General features: G+C 41.5%; 1 protein-coding gene across 1 annotated transcript in view; it reads right to left on the bottom strand.

Moving 5' to 3' along the window:
• Positions 1–8509: 8509 nt before the first annotated feature.
• The window catches only part of GLRA4 (glycine receptor alpha 4), an 80140-nt gene continuing 67014 nt past the window's right edge, over positions 8510–21635 (bottom strand). Inside the window, 1 exon segment of the mRNA XM_030209841.1 lies at positions 8510–8809. Within this exon segment, the coding sequence (XP_030065701.1) occupies positions 8510–8809 (300 nt within the window).

The raw sequence follows: 21635 nt of genomic DNA, 5'->3' as shown, positions 1-21635 counted from the left end.
TATTGCTAGGCAAATGAAAGAAACAACACAAATTGATATTTGCCTTTCTCTGGAGCCTATGAAAGAATACAGACAGAGAAGAGGCAATATGAGGACAACTTTCTAAGGAAGTTTGTCCAGGTAAATAAGCAGTTATCCAAGTAAACTCTTTGGGATGAAAATCACCTATCGCTCAGTGGCTAATCGTATGCACACAATGATTCACAGCAGATCTATTTTTTTGCAGCAGGGAAAAGGATGCAGTGGGGGAGGGGCAAAGTACTCAAGTACAGAGTCCACAGATACCCTTGTTAGGGTATACACATATTCAGTTTGGCATGCAAACTGTTTGTATGTGTGTATACCTATGAATTAATGCATGTACAATTGATTTTTAAGTTCTGGATTCTATATATATCTCACAGCAACCAAGGGTGGAGGCAAGACCAAGTCCAAATGATTAGCCAAAACAAGAACGTAGGAGCATCAAAGCAAGTTTATTGTTGCTGAAACACGGACCATGTAGAGTCCCAATAAACTTGCTTTGATGCTCCTACTTTCTTGTTTTGGCTGGTCATTTGGACTTGGTCTTGCCTTCACCTTTGGTTGCTGTGTTTGCTTTTCTGTAGAAGGTATGGACCTCCTTTTTTGGTTCTATATATCTCACCCATACCTACTGAATTTCCACACCCAACTTTGTGCACGCATCAGTGAGGCGAAAGCAAAGAAACTGACTAATGAGCTCAGAAACATCAATAATTAGGTGCTAACAACCAATTGATGTTAATTGGCAGTCATAAAAATGTGCATGCGCATCTCACTACATGCTATTCTATCAAGCATGGCACCTAACTTCGATCATGCGTATCTGAAAAGGAAGCATGTTGGGGGCATTGTGAAAGTTGCATGCAGATTTACAGAGTTCACCCAAAGCCTAAGATGGGCACCGGTATTTACACCTGTTTTTAACAAGTGTAAGTATGGTGCCCACAAGTTAGGCACGGAATCTGCGCTGAACGCTATTCTATAAAAGGTGCGCCCACTTTATAGAACAGTGCTTAGTGCTCAAGTTTTTTGGCACTGAATTTTCGGCACCATTTATTGAATTCTCTCCTGTGAATAGCCTAAATAGGTCAAACGAACATGGAAAATTTTAAATGAGTACAAGCCAAACTTTTTTTTTTTTTTTTTTTTTTGGGGGGGGGGGGGGGGGTCATGCATATCCCTAGCTTTTGTTTCTGTGGACTTCATTGGTCAAGATTTCCAAAGGAGAACTATTTATACAACACTGTCCACATGGGAAAAAGACAGAAACACACCCACACAAAATGGAAGGAAAGAGAGACAGTCCCACAGGAGAAGAGACACAGACTAGGGGAGGGAGGAACAGAGAGGGAAAGAGACTGGTAGATACAGACCTATATGGAGATGAAGAGCCACACAGATGGACATAGACAAAGGCAGACTGAAACACACACACACACACACGCACACGCACACGCACACACACACACACACACACACACACCCCATGGAAAGAGGGACAGATGTATAGATGCAGATGGAGAGAGTGAGGGGATGGAGGGGGAAATAGACATGCAAGGATGTTATAAATGTGGGGAAGGAGTTTCTTCTCTCCTTCTTCTTCTGCTCAGTTCTCCCTCCTTATTTGTGGTTTCTTTGGAAAGCACCTTTTAAAACAGCTAGTTCGTCCCCCCCAACCCTTAACATGTGAATTAGTGTGTGCTGAGTATTAAGTCAGCATGGTAACCATTAGTGTGGACGTATTTGATGTGAACCGCTTAGGCTTTAAGCGGGTTATACATTTTTAACATAAATAAATAAAATATGCTAACAGTGCTCACTAATTCATGTGTGAAGTGCTTAGCATGCTTTAGTAAAAGGGCCTATGCATTCTTATAATAAAAACTGGTCTATATTAATTAGATTTTCATAGGTGTTTAGCCTACAGATGAAATTTAATATGGACAAATGCAAGGTGATGCACATTGGAAAGAATAATCCGAATCATAGTTACCTGATGCTAGGATCCACCTTGGGGGTCAGCAACCAAGAAAAAGATTTAGGTGTCATTGTAGATAATATGCTGAAATCTTCTGCTCAATGTGCAGCAGTGGGCAAAAAAGGAAAGGGATGGTGAATAAGACTGAAAACACTATAGCCTTTGTATCGCTCCATGGTGTGACCTCACCTTGAGTACCGCATTCAGTTCTGGTCACTGTATCTCAAAAAAGATATAGCAGAATTAGAAAAGGTTCAAAGAAGAGCGACCAAAATGATAAAGGGGATGGAACTTCTCTCGTATGAGGAAAAGCTAAAGAGGTTAGGGGCTCTTCAGCTTGGAAAAGTGACGGATGAGGGGAGATATGATTGAGGTCTACAAAATCCTGAATGGTGTAGAACGAGTAGAAGTAAATTGATTTTTTACTTGTTCCAAAAGTAAAAGGCTAGGAGACGCTTGACGAAGTTACATGGAAATAATTGTAAAAGAAATAGGAGGAGATATATTTTCACTCAAAGAATAGTTAAGCTCTGGAACTCTTTGCTGGAGGATGTAGTAACAGCAATTAGCGTATCTGGGTTTATAAAGGTTTTGTCCAGGATGCTGGAGGAAAAGTCTATAGTCTGCTATTGAGACAGATATGGGGAAGCAACTGCTTGCCCTTGGATTGGTAGCATTGGAGTGTTGCCATGATTTGGGTTTCTGCCAGGTATTTGTGACCTGGCTTGGCCACTGTTGGAAACAGGATACTGGGCTAGGTGGGCCATTGATCTGACCCAATATGGCTACTCTTTTATGTTCTAATTGGAATCTCAGGATGTATGCTTTCTTTATGTGATGTTATCAGACAATAGAATAATTATTGTCTTAATTATGCTAGCTATACAACACATCTTGAGCTTTATATTCTTTTTACTTTGCAGTAAAGCAACTTGCCAGAAAACCTCATGGAGAAGGAGGGTGCAGAAGGTGTCCGCCAGGAGAAGGTATTGATGGTATCAGTGTGTTTCTTGATAAGGTCAGTGACATCTTCCACCTTTTCCATCAAAAAGTTGTCTCCTCGGCAAGTAGCATCCACCAACCTTTGCTGAACCACTGGGTCCAAGTCAGAGTCATGCAGCCATGAGAGTCTACTCATCGCTGTAATCTGGGCAGAGATCCTGGATGCTATCTCAAAAGTGTCAAAAGTGTCCCTGGCCAGAAATTTACGACAGGCCTGCTTTGTGGCCAACTGGCAAAAAGGCTTGGCCTGCTCTGGAGGAGAGTGTCCACCAAGTCAGACAGACTGCGCACCAAAGACTGCAAATAAAGGCTCATGTACAGCTGGTACAAATGAGCATCAAGGCCCGGTACATCTTATGCCCAAACAAATCCAGGGTCCAGGCCTCTCTGCCTGGGGGAGCTGGGGCAAAAATCCTAGAACTCCTGGCTCACATGAACATGGATTCAACCACCAAGGAGCGATGAGGAACTGCAGCCTATCAAATCCAGGTGCACATTGAATCTGATACATGGTGTCAATTTTCTTGGGGAGAACTAGAACAGACAGAGGACTCCCAAATCTTCACCTGAATGTGTCTCGGAACATCCTGTGAAGAGGGACAGTCACAGCCTCTGTAGATGGAGTCATAGTCCAGAACCTTGAACATCTCAGCTCATCCTCTGATTCTAACTTAATGGAGAGGGCAGCCACCATCTCCTTAAAAAAAGCAGGGAAAGAGAGACTCTCAGGTGGAGACTTGCGTCTCTTCTCAGGAGGAGGGGGTCTGATGGAAGTACCATGGATCATCATCAAACTCCTATGAATGGTCCGAGTCAGCAAAATACTCTACATGGGAGAGCTGAGTCCATGCCTGCCTTGGACGAGAGGAATCATGTCCATGCCTGGAATAGTGCCAAGATGCAGGTCCACTTCTAGACTCCGGCAAAGCTTCCTCCACACAGGTCGAGGGCATACCTGCATGGGCAGGTGTTGATGCCTATGCCCCATGTGGCACTAGCGTTGGTGACTGCTCCACAGGATGAGAGGCCTAAAGGGTAGGCAGAAGTAGAGTCATGGCTAGTGCAGTGCTGAAGGTCTCTGCATCTGGAGTAGCCCCGCCAATTTCTCTTGGAGCATGGCCTGAATTCGTTTATTGAAGGCTGACATTGGTAAAGGTGGGGGTGTCAGTTCAGAGATAGTTTGCAGAGTCATCACTGGGTCCTGACTATCAGGAGACTGATGCAAAGGCACCCCTTCAATAGAGGGGGAACACTCCTCCCGGCGCCGATGCTTCTTGAGTACCAAAGTCTTCAATGCCCCAGAGTTCCTGGCACCATGTGTTGAGGGGGACTGATGCTTATTCTTCTTGGCCACTGATAACTGAGCAAATCCACATGCCTCCTCGGTGTCGGGTCTGATGCTGATTGGTCCTAGGGGCCCTGCACAACAGTAAGTGCCAAGGCAGATGGTAACCCACTTGATGCACATCCACTCCCAGTGTCAGATATAGGCCTAGTAGCCATAGGAACCAATGTTTCCAATGCCAGTGCAGATGCCAACATCGATGGTTTGGACCTGGCTCCAAAGATTTTATCTTTAGGAACCTCTCTGGACTTCTGGGTTCTTTTCTGTATACATACAGAACTCAGTTAAGATGGTTATAGTCTGGACCCAAACACTGGATACACCAGGAATGGGTGTCAGCTCCAGATATGGTCCAATCACACTGGGGACAGCACATGAAGCCACTGGGAACTTTAGAGGACATGGCAGGGAAAATTGCTGAAGCAAAGTCAAATGGCTCAATGATGAGCGAAAAATGGGCCCAGCTCACCTGAAAAATACTTGATGTATTCCAGCCAGTGCTCAGGCCTTAAAGGGACTCTGGAGCCAAAAAATAAAGGAAAAAAGTTCACTAAGAAGATTAAGGGAATAGAACTTGACATAAAAGGTAGAAATAAAGAAAGTTAAGGGAAAAAAAACCCCATGAGGGAAGGCACCTGCATCAAGAGAAAAACTAAACACACTGAAGAGGGAATCACAGAAACGTGACCTCTGCGGATGAAGAAAGACTGCTGTTGGTTCCGTGCTTGCGAGTTGGGCAGGAAGGCACTCACACATGCATGGTGGGAGCACTGCCTCAAGCTTTTAAAGAGATAGTACACTAGGCAGCGTTACTGTGTCGGGCTCTGTGGATGACATCACTCAGATCACTCAGATATGTGGGAATTATATGGCCTGCTTGTCCTCGGAAAACTAAGATTAGAAAATTAGAACTTTATCAGTAAAGGAGACAATCTGAACTGTACAGCAGGAACTCACATTCTTGTACAGTCAGTCTTATCACCAGCAGGACTCTATGTGAATTGCCCATGGTGACATAAAGAGAGGGAGTAGACACTGGGAATCTGAGATGGCAATAGAAGGAAATAAACATAGAATGTGATGATAGGGCTGCTAAGGCTCACTTAATCTGCCCAGTTTATAGATCCCAGTTGATTGTTGGTTTTCATTTCACTTCTTCACAAACAGACATCCTTAGTGCTTATCCTATGTTTCTTGGCATCTGTTAATTTGCTTTTTTTTTTTTTTTTTGTCTCAACCACCTCTACTGGGCAAATGTTCCATCACCCTTTCTGTGAAAAAATACTTTTTGATGTTAGTCCTAATTCTAACTCCTTGGAATATCCTAGACCCTCATTCCACAACTTCCTTTCCAGTAGAAAAGGTTTGCCTCTTGTATGGTATTTATAGCCTGGGGGTATCTAATGTCTCTATCATATCCCCCTGTATCTTCTCTCCTTCATAGCTAGGGTATATATATTTAGGTCCTTGAATGTCATGTCGTTGGGGTTTTGATGTAGACTCTACCATTTTAATAGCCCTTTTCTAGACTGCCTGTGCCCTATATTTATCCTTTGGAAGTACAGTCTCCAGAACTGGCTATGGCAGTCTAGGTGAGGTCTCCTCAATGACCTATCTACTAAGGTATTAGCATCTTCATATTTTCTACTAGTTCTACCTCTTCCTTTGCATGCTAGTATTCCTCTGGCTTTGGCCACTACATTGTCCCTTTGTTTTGCTACTTTGTGATCCTCAGATTGATGTGATCACCTCAAAGTCTCCTTTCTGACTACCCCATCCTTTACTGCTGTCTTGGATTTCTGAACGCTTAATACATGACCCTGCACTTTTTTTGCATCGAAACTTTGCTGCTATGCACTGTGCTTTTCATAGGTCACTTCTAATTCTGTCTGTTCCCTCAGATGTGCTAGCTGTGATATAGATCTTAATGTCATTTCCACTGGCATGAGGAATTCATGGAATAGTAGTGTGAGATCAGTAAACTGGCTTCAAGAAAACAGGAGACCTCCTCCATATCTTATCTACTTACACAGCTGAGATCCGCACTACCTTCATTGCCCCATTATATAACCAACTAACATAAACTACAGTGGCCACAAAAAGAAGACAATTGTGCTCTAAACTAAAGAGTCAGGGAGAACTCCTCTGCTAATGAAGAATAATCTCTTCTCATCCAGTCCTTTTATCCCTCCCCTACAGTGTTCCCAAAGGCTTTCTTGTTCTTTCATTAACACTGAAACCTCGTCTGAGCCGACTGCTGACTTGGCGTATTGTCCTCTGCTGATATTTTCTGCTCTCTGCATCCTTCTGATTGTCCTCAAATGATCTGGAAGGTGCAGTTTATCATTGTTCTGGAAATGTTGCAAAAACCACTCTGGGACCGGTGTTCATTGCAGGCCTGGCTGATTCTACATGCACGCGGCTTCTCTGTTCAAACATATCCTCAGACACAGCAGCAGGAAAGGCCTCATCTCTGAGAAAGTCATAGAACTTCACAAGAAAGAGGACTACGTTTTCTTAAAAAGGTTCTTAATTGTCAGAACATTTTGTTGAAAAAAATGTAAGAGACAGAGTGACCTGCATTTTCTGCTATCCTTCCAGCCTTTCATGCTTCATTAAAAACTCCTGCACTAAGTAAAATATATGCACTGCTGCACCAAAAAATAGTTTATCTTCATACTGCCTCCAGCAGTAAAGGACCACGTAGTCCCAAGCTGGAATGCTGATGCATGAAGTATGTTCAAACAGTACTTCCAGCATTAAAGGACCATGTAACCCCATGCTGGAATATTAATGCATGAAGTATATTCGAACAGTACTCCCAGTAGCACAGGTCTATGTAACCCCATGCTAAAATACTGATGCATTAAGTATGGTCAGATTAAGGACTGCAGTCCCAGCAGAACAGGATCATATCCTATGCTGGAATGCTGATGCATGAAGTATGTTCAGATTTAGGATATCAGCCCCATGTAACTCCATGCTGGCATGTTGCAAGAAAAAGCATGCATGATTTATGAAAGCTGCCACACACTACTTCATAATACTATACTGAGATGTTGTTGAATGAGCATGCTGAATAACGTGTTCTCTGGCCCTGAGTATATAGAACCTCTCCAGGTTAGGAAGGACAGCACTTCCATAACAGCTGATCCGTTTTATATCAGATTATGACTCCAATTTGGGCTCACATATGGTAGCACATCATACCATAATATGAGGCTAGAACATTGGTATTTGGAGGACACAACCTGTTATAAACACAAATTTATAACACTGAGCTGGACAATTGAAAGAAGGCATACAGTATATACTGAAGACAGAACCTGCAATTCACTAAGATCTTTAAATATCAGACTAAAGTGTAGATGGGCCTGTAGCTCAGTGGCAATGCTGTACACACCATGTGGAGAGTCTCTGGACTGATACATATATTAGGCCTTTCACACCCTTGACTGACCAGGGCTTGGAATGAAGTAGAGACACAGTCCCAGGGAAAGTGTGGTCATTATTAAAGGTGATCCCTGGCGGCTGGATTTAGGTATATGGATCCAGAATGGCCACAGGTCCATTTCTTCAATGACCAGTCTGGGAACAGCAGGAGGAAGGCTCTATTAAAATAAGGGGAAAAATCCCTAGGGAGTTGTGAGAGAAGGCTCGTGGTTCCAGAATCCAGTACTGCTTCTGAATGAGTGGAAAAAAATAGAAAGCAGGAACTACTAGGTCAAAAAATCATGGTGTGTCAATAGACATAGCATGCACTGGTTATGAAGGACAAAATCTCCTGCAGTACTGGTCAACCTAATACCATGTTTAGGTTGTGAAGAACAGCCCTTCCAGATGCATGACACAGATTAACACCCTGCTGGAGGGTTGGCATGGAGCATTTTTTTAAAAATGCGCCAATGAGAAGCAGAGAGCTACTGTCCTTCATAACTTGATATCAGTCACCAAACTGGGGTGTTGGTGCACAAAGTCCACTTAAGTGTCTCAAGTGTAAACTGAGCACTTTGTTCCTTCCGCAGAGATAAAGGAATGAAGGTATAGTTAACTGCCTAAACTTAACAGAAGACATTGACAGATGACAGCAACCTGCACAAAAGCATAAAGAGGAGACAAAGGAGATCACAGTTCTCCTACACTGGCAGTATGTCCCACTTTCAGAGAGTCTGGTGGATGTCCTCTGATCTCAGCACTTTGTATGTCAACCAGTAAAATATGTTGAAAACAAGGAACGTGAGGGGGAAGATGGCTCGGGAGACTGTGTCAATCCGTTTTGCCCTATCCACAAAACGCTTGCGGATCACTTCACTGTCCTTCAGAAGTGGAGGTGGTGGTGGTGGTGGTGGTGGATTGTACATGCTTGAACCCTCCATGGCGCTTCCTTCCCTCACCTGCAAGCAATGACCGAGGCCGTAACCCCGGAAGTAGAAACGACTCTCTCTGACCACTTCCTCTTCCTGAGTAAAAGCAAAAAGAGGAAACATATATCACTAAAGTACAGGTGACGTGTATGTATCACATAACAGTCTCTCAGTACTATCAGCATGAAGTCACAAGGTTAAGAAAGTTGCCGCTGAAACATCGAAACATAGTTGTTAGGTAATTTATTACTTTCGAAATGCCCCTTCTTTCTCCTATTGTCTCCTGGCCACAGACACAGAAAGACCCCCCCACCCCCCCCCCCCCCCAAAAAAAGCCACTTCAACAGTCACATATACATGTAGCAACATTAACACATTAACCAACAGACACTTGCAGACATACTAACACATGGACACAAACACTGAAACAGCCACAGACAAACACAGACTATGTCTGGTCTCCTAATGGTAGAGAAGTAAGGCATAATTTGGAAGCTGTTGAGTGTCATCTAATGTTTAAAAATATTATCATACTTAGTTTTATGTTATTATTTCCAAATCGATGGAATGATTGAGAACCACTCCATTCAATGCCACTCCTCTTGAGATCAAAGGCACATACACAGAGTCAACACAGACACACACACATATATAGATACAAACACACGTGTGCGCGCGCACACACACACACACACACACACACACACACACACACAAACATACACATTCAGAAGGGTTGGAAATAATTCTATGAGCCATATTACATGTTTTCCCTGTTGGCTAAGCTATACTGAGGTCTAAGAGAAAGCAGTGCTGATAATGGCAACTGGTATTTCAGGGGCACATGACAAATGATTGTTTTATGTATACCACATCCCCCAAATTCTATAAACTTGTGCACACAATTTTATGCTTAGTGCGCAAAGTTGCATACACAATTTATAGAATATTGTCTGTTATACATGTAAATTAATTAGAAAATTAGCTGCTAATTGGTGTTATTGACTATTATAATTAATTGGTATTATCAATTACACATGTAACTGCGCTTAGTCAGGATTCTGTAAATTGTGCGCATAAACCTCTGGATTCTATAAAGGGAGCCCAAAATAATTAGTTAGTGGACTCTAATGATTTTATTATTAGAGTTAACAAGTACTTAATTGGCACTAATAAGATCCGGGCTTTGAACTGGCTGCGAGCTGTTCTGTAACAATAGGCACCTAAACTGGATTGTGCGCAATTCAAGAGGGGTGTGGCCATGGGAGGGGCATGGGCAGGTCAGGGGTGTTCAGAGAAGATGCATGTAGTGTTACAGAATAATGGGGATCCATGCTCAGCGTGCATGCCAAGATTTACACCAGGTTTCAGCTGGCATAAGTCCTCTTGCCCAATGTTGAGTGTGGAATTTTTTGTGTGGTAAAATAGTGTGTAAATGCACTAGTTTACTGACCTTAGTAAACAGGCCCCTAAACTGGAAAGGCCATCCTAGGAATGTCTCTGACTTGGCTGCCTTTTTACCTGGCTAAATTTGTGTATCCTGCAAGTTTAACCACAGAAATGTATCTGGTTTAAGGGCCCAAATTTTTTAATGGGTAGATTTGTTCATCTAATATCAGATTTTATCTGAATAATCATTTTGAATATTGAGCATGTAGCGACATCTAGAGAAAACATACTTGAGCATAACATGTACTCACTGGGGGTAACTCAATAACATAGGCCGTGGCTGTACTTGTGGATGGAGCCTTGGCAGGACCTTCATGTGTGTTACATATCGTATGCTGTAAGTTACACGCACATCTCTGACAGGTGCGAATACTTACACCAGTTACACATGTATTTACCTTGGTTATCAGGGATGTCACAAGCTAGAAATATACTCTTTGCAACATGTCCCCTACGACTCTCACACTGCTCACTGTGTTGTGGCCAAACAGAGGAGGCAATGGAGAGGATGTAATTTTGGCGCCCTGCCTCCCTTGCACCCTGTGAGTCTGCACTGCCTGCACATAGTTTGCTACAGCTTTGCTGGTTACACTAATATTCTATGAATGAAAATAGGTGCCTGTGCTTCTTTATAGAATAGGCTCCTGCCAGGCACTCTCTAGGTACTTAATTTTAGGTGCTGTGTTATAGAATTGCCCCCACTCATCCCTTCTACAAATTTTTTCATTTATTAAAATTTATGTACCACCAAAAGTTAATCACAGCAGTTTACAGATGCAATGTTAAAATGAAAAACTCATTCAACAATAGAAACTTCCTGATTCATCCATATCTCACAAATGCAAACAAATCACCAAAATAAAATAGGCTTAGCTGTGACACAAATTACCTGTCTCATTAATATGATATGTTTCTATCTGAACTTATGAAAAAATCATTGGTCTTAATTTGTTTGCCCACAAATTTCTTTTCCAATTGCATGTTTCTGTAACTTGTTCACCAAGCTCATGAAACTAAGAAGGAGAGTTAAAAAGCAGCCCTGTCCATGCAGATGTCTATTGGAAATATAGGGGTAGATTCTATATATGGGTCCTTAAAAATCGGCTCAGAAAAAAATGCACCTAAGTGTATTCTATAAATTTCGCCTTAAGTTAGGTGTAGTTTATAGAATATGCCTAGCAGCCATTCCTGTAACTAAATCTAGGCACGTCCATTTACGCCAACTAAAACCTGGTATAAATACCGGTGCCTAATTTAGGTGCAGAGAAGATGTATTCTATAACAATGCACATACATTTTGGGCTCCTCCCATAGCCTTGTCCCCTTTTCAGATCTGCATGTTAGAATTTACATGCATCACTTTATAGAATATGCTTAGCAAGTTATGTGCAAAAATTTATAATTATTGCAAATTAGTGTTGATAATTGCTTGTTAATGTCCAATTATCAGCGCTGATTGACTCGTTACTCGATAAAGTTATGTGTGCAAATTGGCTACATGGCCAAATTGGCACAGTTAAATCTAGCCATCATATATAGAATCTGCTGCATAATGTTGCAAATACCTTTTGGACCATTATCCACTGGATAATGGCCCAAAAGCCTAGGTTGCTGCAAATTCAAAGCCTTGAGTTAACACCAACCACTTAAACCTTATTCTCTCTTGAGTAGATAACCAGTGTAACTTTGCCAGGGTAGGGCAGGCACTCTGTCTTCTCACAGTGCCTGCACCAATGTAAATAGCTGTGTTTTGAACTATTTACAAGTGATTCAACCACTTACTTGGGTCATATAAAGCAAACTGGAATACTCCAAAAGGCTAAGGACCAAGGCTTGTATGACTATGCAAAAGGCCTGTGAATCCATATAAGGCTTATGTCCCTTTACCACATGACGTCTTCTAAAGGCCAACTTAGTTACTTGGGATAGTTTTTTGTCCAGTCCCTTCATGTCCCAACCAAACACCCAAGGACTTGATGGAATCTCTTACTAAGATCATCTATCAACTATTGGTTGTAACCTAGCATCCATCCAGGTGCTCTCACCAAAGCAAGCATTCACTAGTCAATATTCAGCCTGCGTTGATCATCAGTAGGCACCATGGGCCAAATTCTATAAGTAGTACCTAAAAGTCGGTGCCAAACATTTAACGCACTTAGCACAATTCTATAAAGGGTATGCGTCCTTTATAGAATCATGAGCAGGCCTAGCTGTAGGTGCCTACAGTTAGGCATGATTATATATGTACATGCAAAAAGTTTGAGAATGCCCCCAAAAGCTCCTAGCCATGCCCCCAAATTGTTGCGTGCGGTAGGATTTATTCGCAGATTGTTATGCATCACAATATGTGTGTAAATCCTAATTAGGTTCAATTAGTGCTGATAATTGGTGTTATCACCCAATTAGTGCTGATTGTCTCATAAATTGGGCAAGCATAAATTGGGCACATGCCCAATTTAATGTAACTGTAGTCATCATATAAAGAATTTGGGCCAAAATTGCTGATTTAGACCTGAATATTCAGCATAGACCATATTTGGCTACCAGTGCTAAATATCTGGGTTATCAAAGGCCCCTGGAAGTTATCCAGGTACTGTGATATTCAAGCCCTGTTGCTCAAAAGTAAATGCGGGCACTAGGGGCCATTTGCCTCCATGCTAAAAACAAACAAACAAAAAATGTTCAATGAAAGCACACATTGGAGTCTGTTTCCTGTGTCTAAATATAAGCATCTAAGCTAAAAATAAAATTAAAAACACTTATATTTTGGCCGCAGAAAACAGACGCAAATGTGTTCTTCACATTCGAGTTTTCCCAGGCGAATCGCACAGGAGCCGAGCTCACCACAGAACTCTTCTGCGCATATGCCAGCACAATCCTAAGCCAAAGCACAATCATCCTGCTGAGCTCCTTAATGCGCGACACTATGAGCACACCTATATTTGCATCTCATTAGCATTGAGCATTAGGGCATTGTTCTTCTGTGCTGTTCTGGTGGCATTTTTACAGCACTATTCGGAACAGTGCCAGAATTTTGAGCATCAGGACCACAGTGCTGGTACCCTGATAGCTATCTGGCTAGGGAAGGACTGCTGCTTATGCAGTCCCACTTGCCTGGATAGTTATCTGGGCACGAGCATTCAATACTGGCAGTGTACGGATAATTCCTGGCTCTGCCTTTGCTTTACCTCGGACCTACCCTGGCACCTACTGGATAGCGCTGCAGCGGTCTGTGTAGATATTCAGTGGCAAGTTACTTCCACTGAATGTTGATTTGGGTCTGTTTTATGTGCATGGACAACCATCTCATTTGATTTCATCCAAGGCTAAATCTGTGCCAAGCTGCTACTCAAATGTTCAATAGCTTGTTCTTGTGCTACCTCCAACAGGGCAAGCAACTGTAAATTATTGGCATAAGTAAAACAGTGGATGCAAAAAGAATGAATTATCTCCTCTAATGGTTGCAAAACTGCATTAAATGATAGGGGAGAAAATGGTGCCCCTTGGAGCACTCCGCAAAAATTTTAGACTCAGACCAAATTTCTCCAAAGTAAATCTGAATATACAATTTAATTGATTTTGGCCGTTCACTAGGTGACGCTACATTGAAACCTCAGTGAAGTGCCTTGGATCAGGCTCTCGTTTCTTGCCTACAGCTGAGATGCTGGGCAAGTTCATATGACTCCAGATGCAGGTGCTGTGTGCTGAAACACGACCGATGTCAGGCCATTGATATATAAGACTGATTTTTGAAGGCTTTTGGTGCTTTGGATTTTGTTTTGTACTTTGAACCCTCTCTATGTTGTTTTGTATATAGTTTGTAAGACAGGATTTAATCCAAAGCAGAGTCTTTCCAACAATACTCAACAGAGAACATCTATCAAGCACTAGTGCCAGCACCACCAAATCAAAAGCTGATGACATATCTAAAGCAACCCGCAGGGCTGGGATATTTTTATTCAGGTAACCTATACCCTGTCCAACATAGTTACTAACATAGGTTCATTACTACATCTGATCCTAAAGCCAACCTGACCTTGATCTAAAAGGCTGTAATCTTCAAATATGACCCAAGACACAGTGCCATAGCCACAGTGGGGTGCCCTTGGGGGACTGAGCCCCCTTATTTGGGCTCAGGCCCCCTCCAAAATTGTGGCACTCATAGAGTGGCTGGTGGGGATGCCCAAGCACTGCCAGCTGAAGCGGTCTGCTGCTTAAGCCCCCTCCTATACTGCCCGAGCAATGAAGAAGCTGGCAGCGTACTTCAACCGCTGACACTGACACTCCCACGTATGCTCAGTTCACAGCATGAACTGAGCATGTGCAGGCATGTGAGTAGCTGAAGCGGGCCATTGACTTCACTGCAGGCAGCATGGGAGAGGGCTCGGCTTGGGCATCCTCACCAGCAAAGTTAGGATTTAATACCGCTGGGGAGGATGGGGAGGGGGAGAAATGAGAGAAATGTGTGCCCCCCCACCAGTCCAGCTCCTGGCTCCCCCCAAAATAGACTTCTGCATATGTCCCTGCTAAGACACTACCTCCTTTTCAATCAATTTTGTAATAAGAAGGAGGTTAGAGAAGAGTTGATAGCCTTTGTGCTCATGCTGCACTTTAGCTCTCTTTTTGAAAGAAGAAAATTTCTTCTTTATGAGAGCTTGGAAGTAAGGGAGGCATTCACGATATCATCCATCAGCCAAGTCAATGCTGACTCAGAGCATCCTTTAAAAAGGTGAACAAGCTTCTGATGGGGTACAGTATCACATTAGTATAAATTTGAGACCATTGTGGAAAGGCAGCTGAGGTGGAGAGGCTTCTAAGAAACATGGATGCCGATGAATTTAAAATATGAAAGAATATGAAGCAGCACAGAGCAAGGATGGAAGGAAATTATTTTCAGTGTAACAAGGCACAGTGTTTTAGGCATGGTTGTTTTTTTTATTTTACCCCCTTCCTTCTATCATTATAGATGATGTTTTTTTTTTTTAGGAATAACAAATAAGGGATGGTGTAAAAACAAGTACAGAAGGTATGCAAATAAAATCAGCTGTTTTATTAAAAAAGACCCCCATTTTTTTAGGATCATCCAAAAGTTAACCAGGAATGTTTGTGAAGGCATTTTCTGTTTGATTTTTCTTTATTCCGTTTCATATATATCAATTGTTGTAGTCTGCCTGGTGACATTTATTATTTTCATTTGTCTTTGCTATAAAGCTACTACTACTACTAAACATTTCTAGAGCGCTACTAGGGTTACGCAGCGCTGTACAATTTAACAAAGAGACAGTCTCTGCTCAAAGAGCTTACAATCTAATAGACAAGTAAGGGGTTCTTTTACTAAAGTGCATTAAGCTGTTAATGTGCAAATTAATTCACGTTATCTCCTACCTCAGAAGTGCACTAACAGCTACCACAGTGGTATGAAGTTTTGCACGTGCTAATTTTGCACATTAACCCCCAAATTTTATATGTGGCACCCAAAATTGGGTGCTGATCCTGGATGTGCACCAAACTAAATTGGCTAATGACCCAATTAGTGCCAATAATTTGAATTTGTGCCAATTTGAATTTGCACACAAATCTTACTACTTGTTGTTCTATAACAATATGCACCCAAATCCTATAGTATACAACCCAAAGGGGGCGTGGCCATGGGAGGTGCATGGGTGGGTCAGGGGTGTTCCTAAAATTTTGCATGCAGATTTATAAAATACAAGGGATGAGCGCCCAAACTGGGTGCTGGGAATTCCACCGGTTTTCAGTAGCCGTAAGTTCTGGTGCCCAAATTTGGGTGCTGAAATTGGCACTCAATCTTTGAGTGCCCATTATAGAACAGCATTGAGTGCTGCTTTTTTTTGGGGGGGGGGATGCCAATTTTGAGCATCATTTTACTGAATCTAGCCCTAACAGCATATTGCGTGAAGGGAAAGGAACAGGTGGTCCATTGGCAGAGAATGGGTATGGACAGCATAATGCAGTCAGCGCACAACACTTCCTAACTTTCATTTGTACAGTTAGCATGGCTTCACTTATTGTTGCTATGCTAATTGCGACCAGGTTCTTCACATGGTGATGCTCATATCCATGCGTTAATTCCAGAGGACATTCTGGGCATGCCCCCAACAGTTAGTGTACAGCCGTACAACTTATCATGTACTAATGTGTGCTGTTAGGGTGTGCTAAGTGCAAAAATCTAATGCACTTTAGTGATCTTATCAACACAAAATCCTCCAAACACTCAGCATTCACCCCTTCCTCGCTTTCCTTTTTAGCCAATTTACCTTGATCCAAAAGTTGTTTTACCACTTGAAAGATCTCTTTAGGCTAGCTTCTTAACTTTCGGAATCTTATTTGGGTAACGAGTGGTTTCTGTCGTTAATGCTTTTCTTATTTGCTTCTAAATCAGATTTCTTCCAGTATCATTCTAGACAAGGCAAATTCTATTTAAAATCTCTCAAAGTACCAGAATACCATGACTTAATACATCAGGATCTGACTGAGACAGTATGTACAGATGCCATTTCATCCAGGGCAGCACATACAACCTGCAGCCAATTTTCCAGCTGCTGAGCCACATCATCCTTTTTGGCTGTCTGTCTGCCTCCAATGCTACACTTTCCCATTTTTCAACATCAGTCTTCCCTCTCTGGGTTATTACTTTACTCTCTGTCCTCTGACATCAGTGCCTGACATCCACCCAACCACTTAAAAGCCACATGACGATGATCAGTCTGGGGCTCTACTCTATTATCTATGATCATAAAGCCCAATTTTGTTATTAAAGGCTCAGTAACATATCAAATCAAATGTAGGACTGCCCTGATGAGTTAGAGACTTAATCAAGTTTAACAAACCTGCAGCATCTAATGAAGACAAAAGAAGTTGAACTTTTTCTTCTGTCTGTAAATCTACGGGCATTATAATCTCCCAAATTTACTTTGGAAAGCATACCTGAATCCATACCTATGCATGCACTGTTTGTTTTGTCACATTTTTGTTTAATATTTTTTGTCTGTTCATGCCAAAATAGGACACAAACCTATATAAATGAAAGCACTACCAAAACAGAGTTTATCCTTAATTAGCAATCATTGATAGCAGACAATACTATCAGGTCACTAACTGCCCTGCTAAAACCCTGCTGTGCTTACTGAAATTGCTTTTATTGGCCTATTCATTAAGATAATGAGATGCAAAGCATACACATATTAAATGGGTCATGATAAAAGGAGTCTGGGACTTTCAATGGGTATATGCTCTGAATCTCAATAACCCATGTTAACAAGCTCAAAGTGAATAGTCAGTTAGCATGAGGACCTCCAACCTAACAGGCAAAAATAGGTCCATGTCTCTCTCCAGGCCCGTTTTAACACCCTCCAATCTCTAAAAGGTTTCAGTGCTACTCTGATTTCATCCCCACCCCCTGACAAGGCAAGGGTATGCTGAATTTCCTCCAGTCCTACCCATTATTTTTCCACACTCTATAAAACCTCGAGTCCCTTACCCTCTGAAAGTTCAAAAGGCCCTGGCCTCCCTTTCCTTTCCTCCTGCAACATCACATGAGCCTGTGGCCCTTTTTCCCTTGTCCCCAGAATATAAAATACCTACAATGAGCCTCAAAGTTTTTTCAGCAGGACATAATCCATGTACCTTTTGCTGGCAAAACTGCTGCCTTGACAGTGATACTTATTGGGATACTACATTTAACACCAAACCTGAGTAGATGCTAAATTTAGTGCTTGCTAAAGAACCACTAACCAACTGTAGCTAACCAACCCATTATCATCATAGCTGAATAATTTGCATGCACATCGTTGCTAATTTTCAGCATACACACAGCAGACCTATAATACAGCCTCTATTTAGTGTATACACTAACCCTCAGATTCTATATGGTGCCCAGATTTGCACACACAAATTTAGGCACGCTCTTGAGATGTGTGTGTAAATTAATTGAATAATGAGCTCAACATCATCAATAATTGGCTGCTAACTAATTATTGAGGTTAATTTTATTGAATTTATTAGGATTTATTTACCGCCTTTTTGAAAGAATTCACTCAAGACGTTGTACAGTAAGAATAAATCAAACATAAGCAATAGATAATTACAGCAGTAAAAATATTCAAATAACAATATAAAGTATGGCATAGTATATTATTTACAATGTCAACACAATATGTAGTACAACATTTTAATAGACAGCGTAAGGTATAAGCAAGGATGTAACATAAAGGGGCCCTTTTACTAAGCCGCGTAAGCATCTATGCACGCCCAATGCGTGCCAAAATGGAGTTACTGCCCAGCTACCATGTGGTTCTTGTGGTAATTTTATTTTTGGCACACATTCAATATGCGTGGCCGAAAAGTAATTTTTATTTTCGGACGTGCGTATTGGACGCGCACCAAGTGGCATTTGAGGCGCTTAGGTCATTACCGCCTGGTTACCGTGTGAGACTTTACTGCTAGATCATGGCTGGTAGTAAGGTCGCAGACTCAAAATGGATGTGCGGCAATTTTGATTTTGCCGCACGTCCATTTTTGGGAAAAATTTTAAAAAAGGCCTTTTTTTACAGGCATGCTGAAAAATGGATCAGCATGTGCCCAAAACCCGCATCTACATTACTACAAGCCATTTTTCAGCATACCTTAGTAAAAAGACCCCATAGACAGGTAAGAGAATAAGAGGAGTTAGAAAATAAGGTGACTAATTTAAAGAAAGCTGCACATGAGATCAGAGAGATGCTTTCTTTTTCTTGGCCCCAGCTACTTGGAATAGTGCTCCATTGTTTCCTTGACAGGAGTTGTCCCTTACTAGATTTACATTTCTTCTCAAAATTTGGTTGTTTTCACAAGCTTATGGAATTTCTCCCGACAAGAACTCATTCTGGTGCCTGTGTCTAACTGTCCATATCAAAGAATGGTTTGACTGTCTATCTTGAATGATTGTTTTCCTCTATCATATCTAACAAATGGAGTTCTTTTCCTACTTTTATTATATGTATTTTTAAAATTAAACTGCCTTGGTCCGCTCATTGGTTTTGTGTGGTATATTGCAAATTGAATAAACCATAAATCATGTATACTGTTTGTTCCCTTGTATTTATATGCTATGTAAGTTAGGTTTGCTGTTACAGAACAACACTTAGGCACCCTGCTAGTACTTACACAGGTAAGTGTACACTTAACACATGTAAGTGCTAGTAAGCTACTAAGTAGTAAATTTAAAACAAACTGGAGAAAATATTTCTTCACGCAATGTGTAATTAAACTCTGGAATTTGTTGCCAGAGAATGTGGTAAAAGCAGTTAGCTTAGCAGGGTTTAAAAAGGTTTGGATAATTTCCTAAAAGAAAAGTCCATAAGCCATTATTAAGATGGACTTGGGCAAATCCACTGCTTATTTCTAGGATAAACAACATAAAATGTATTGTACTGTTTTGGGATCTTGCTGGGTACTTGTGACCTGGATTGGCCACTGTTGGAAACAGGATTCTGGGCTTGATGGATTTTTGGTCTGTGCCAGTATGGCAATGCTTATGTTCTTATTCTTACACTTCTTTGCAAAAGAGGTGTTTCAATACAGTGCCTAGTTTATAGAATTGCCTTTCATGAGGGTAATTGTATAAGGAGTTGTGTAGTATTAGGCAGCAGAAATGCACTTAAATTGTGCATCCAAAACAGCCTGTTTGAGATCCTGCTTCAAAGGTCCTGTATGTTCAGCCTGTCACCATTACCGGAAATGGTCTCCAGGCTCTTGGTAGGCCTACAAGGTCCCGACCAAGGAGATTTGTTCTCCCCCATTTTTCATTTACCCAACTTGGAGCGCCATTTATATAATAGTGCTCAGCGCTTATTTTTTTTTTTGATACCCAGTGACTAGCCAGTGGGTGTGTGCATGGATGAAGAATGGCGGAGCATGCAAATACATACATAGATTATAAATTACATTCTGGCTCAAATCTTGGTATGGGTAAATTTCTTCCCCCAAATGGGCTGGTGTGAGTGATCATGCCATAAATGTAGGTACCTACTTTTCTTTATGGAATAGGCTTGAAATATGCATCTGCTTACACTCTTATCCTAAGAGCCCATTATGCAGTTACCCTCCATGGGGTAATTTGTAGTAGTCTGTATAGCTGCACAGTTCATGAGTTCTTTTCCTGTGTATACTTGGTAGATAATTTTCAAAGAGAAACTATCTGGACAGCAAAATATCAGTCTAGTGAAGACTTGTACATAAAAGACAAAAAAAATCCTCATTATTCACTAACTGTCATGAGGGGAACAAAGACTAAAAAAATGTGTGTGTTTTGTTTTCTTTTTAGAAAAAACATTTGTTGTGTTGGCTAGCCGTTTGATAAAGTACCTCCGTTGCCATGGAAACCCACAAGCTTGTTAGTAGGGAGAGATTGGACACATTCTTCCTTTGAAGATAAGACAATGATTAATTTTTGTGATGATTTGTTTCCGGGCAATCATAAGAACAGAGGACAGCACCACTTGTCTTGTTGAGATGATAAATAGCTGAGATGGGGGAAAGAGTGGAAAATTCTAGGGTGAGGAGTAGCTTGCTAGAATGAAATACCTTTTACTATTGGAGGGGATCTTCGTGCCACTCTCTACTCAGGGTATTTCTAAACTGGGGGTGAAGTTATAGGGTTGCCATATGGCTCCAGAAAAGGAGGACAGATTGAGCCAGTTTGGGTTTTACTTCAATTGCTTTCAGTGGAAGCAAAACCCGGACTGGATCAATGTGTACTCCTTTTTCTGGAGCCATATGGTAACCCTATAAATTCACCCCCCCCCCCCCCCGTTTAGAAATACTCTGAATAGGGAGTGGCAGGTTAAAATATTTGCAGATAGAGGAGCATGAGCTGAGGTTTAATGGTCTCAGAATGGAAGAACTATAGTGAATGTTCTTTCTCTTTGTGGAATGGGTAACATGTTCATGAGTTGGGTGACAGGGTAACCAGATAGCACTAGTTCATCAGACACAGGCCAAATCATTTCTGATTTTAAAACCTCACACAACTGCTCTTATAGAAGGCAAGACTGCCAAGTCGCTAATGCCACATCATGGATCTTCCTACCTTGCCCAGAAATGATTTAATTTGTCACATTTTATCAGAAGTCATGGACTACCTCCTTTCTTTGTCTAACTTGGTTCTATAGGAAAGGTTACCAGAGGGTTGTGGGTTATGCAGGACAGCTGAGGAAGTCTCCAGCTTGTATCTCATTGCATTCCCCATTTCCTTACTCATTCTTGCCTTCCTAAGGAGACTGAGATCCTACATTGCAAAGACATCCTCTTCCTGAATTTTTAGAAAGTTGTTTTAATGCTGCTTTTTTTTTTTTTTTTTTTGCATGGACACCTGCTCTCAATGCAGTTCCCTCATTCTCAAAGAATTCCTCAGAAACAAACATATCCAACTGTGGTAATTAAAGCCAATACTCACTCAAGTTCAGCACTTTCT

The sequence above is a fragment of the Microcaecilia unicolor genome, chromosome 7, assembly GCF_901765095.1.
Source record: "Microcaecilia unicolor chromosome 7, aMicUni1.1, whole genome shotgun sequence".
NCBI classification, from domain to species: Eukaryota; Metazoa; Chordata; class Amphibia; order Gymnophiona; family Siphonopidae; genus Microcaecilia; species Microcaecilia unicolor.
Note: the sequence above shows the minus strand (reverse complement) of the source record. Positions and strands in the feature narration are given on the sequence as shown.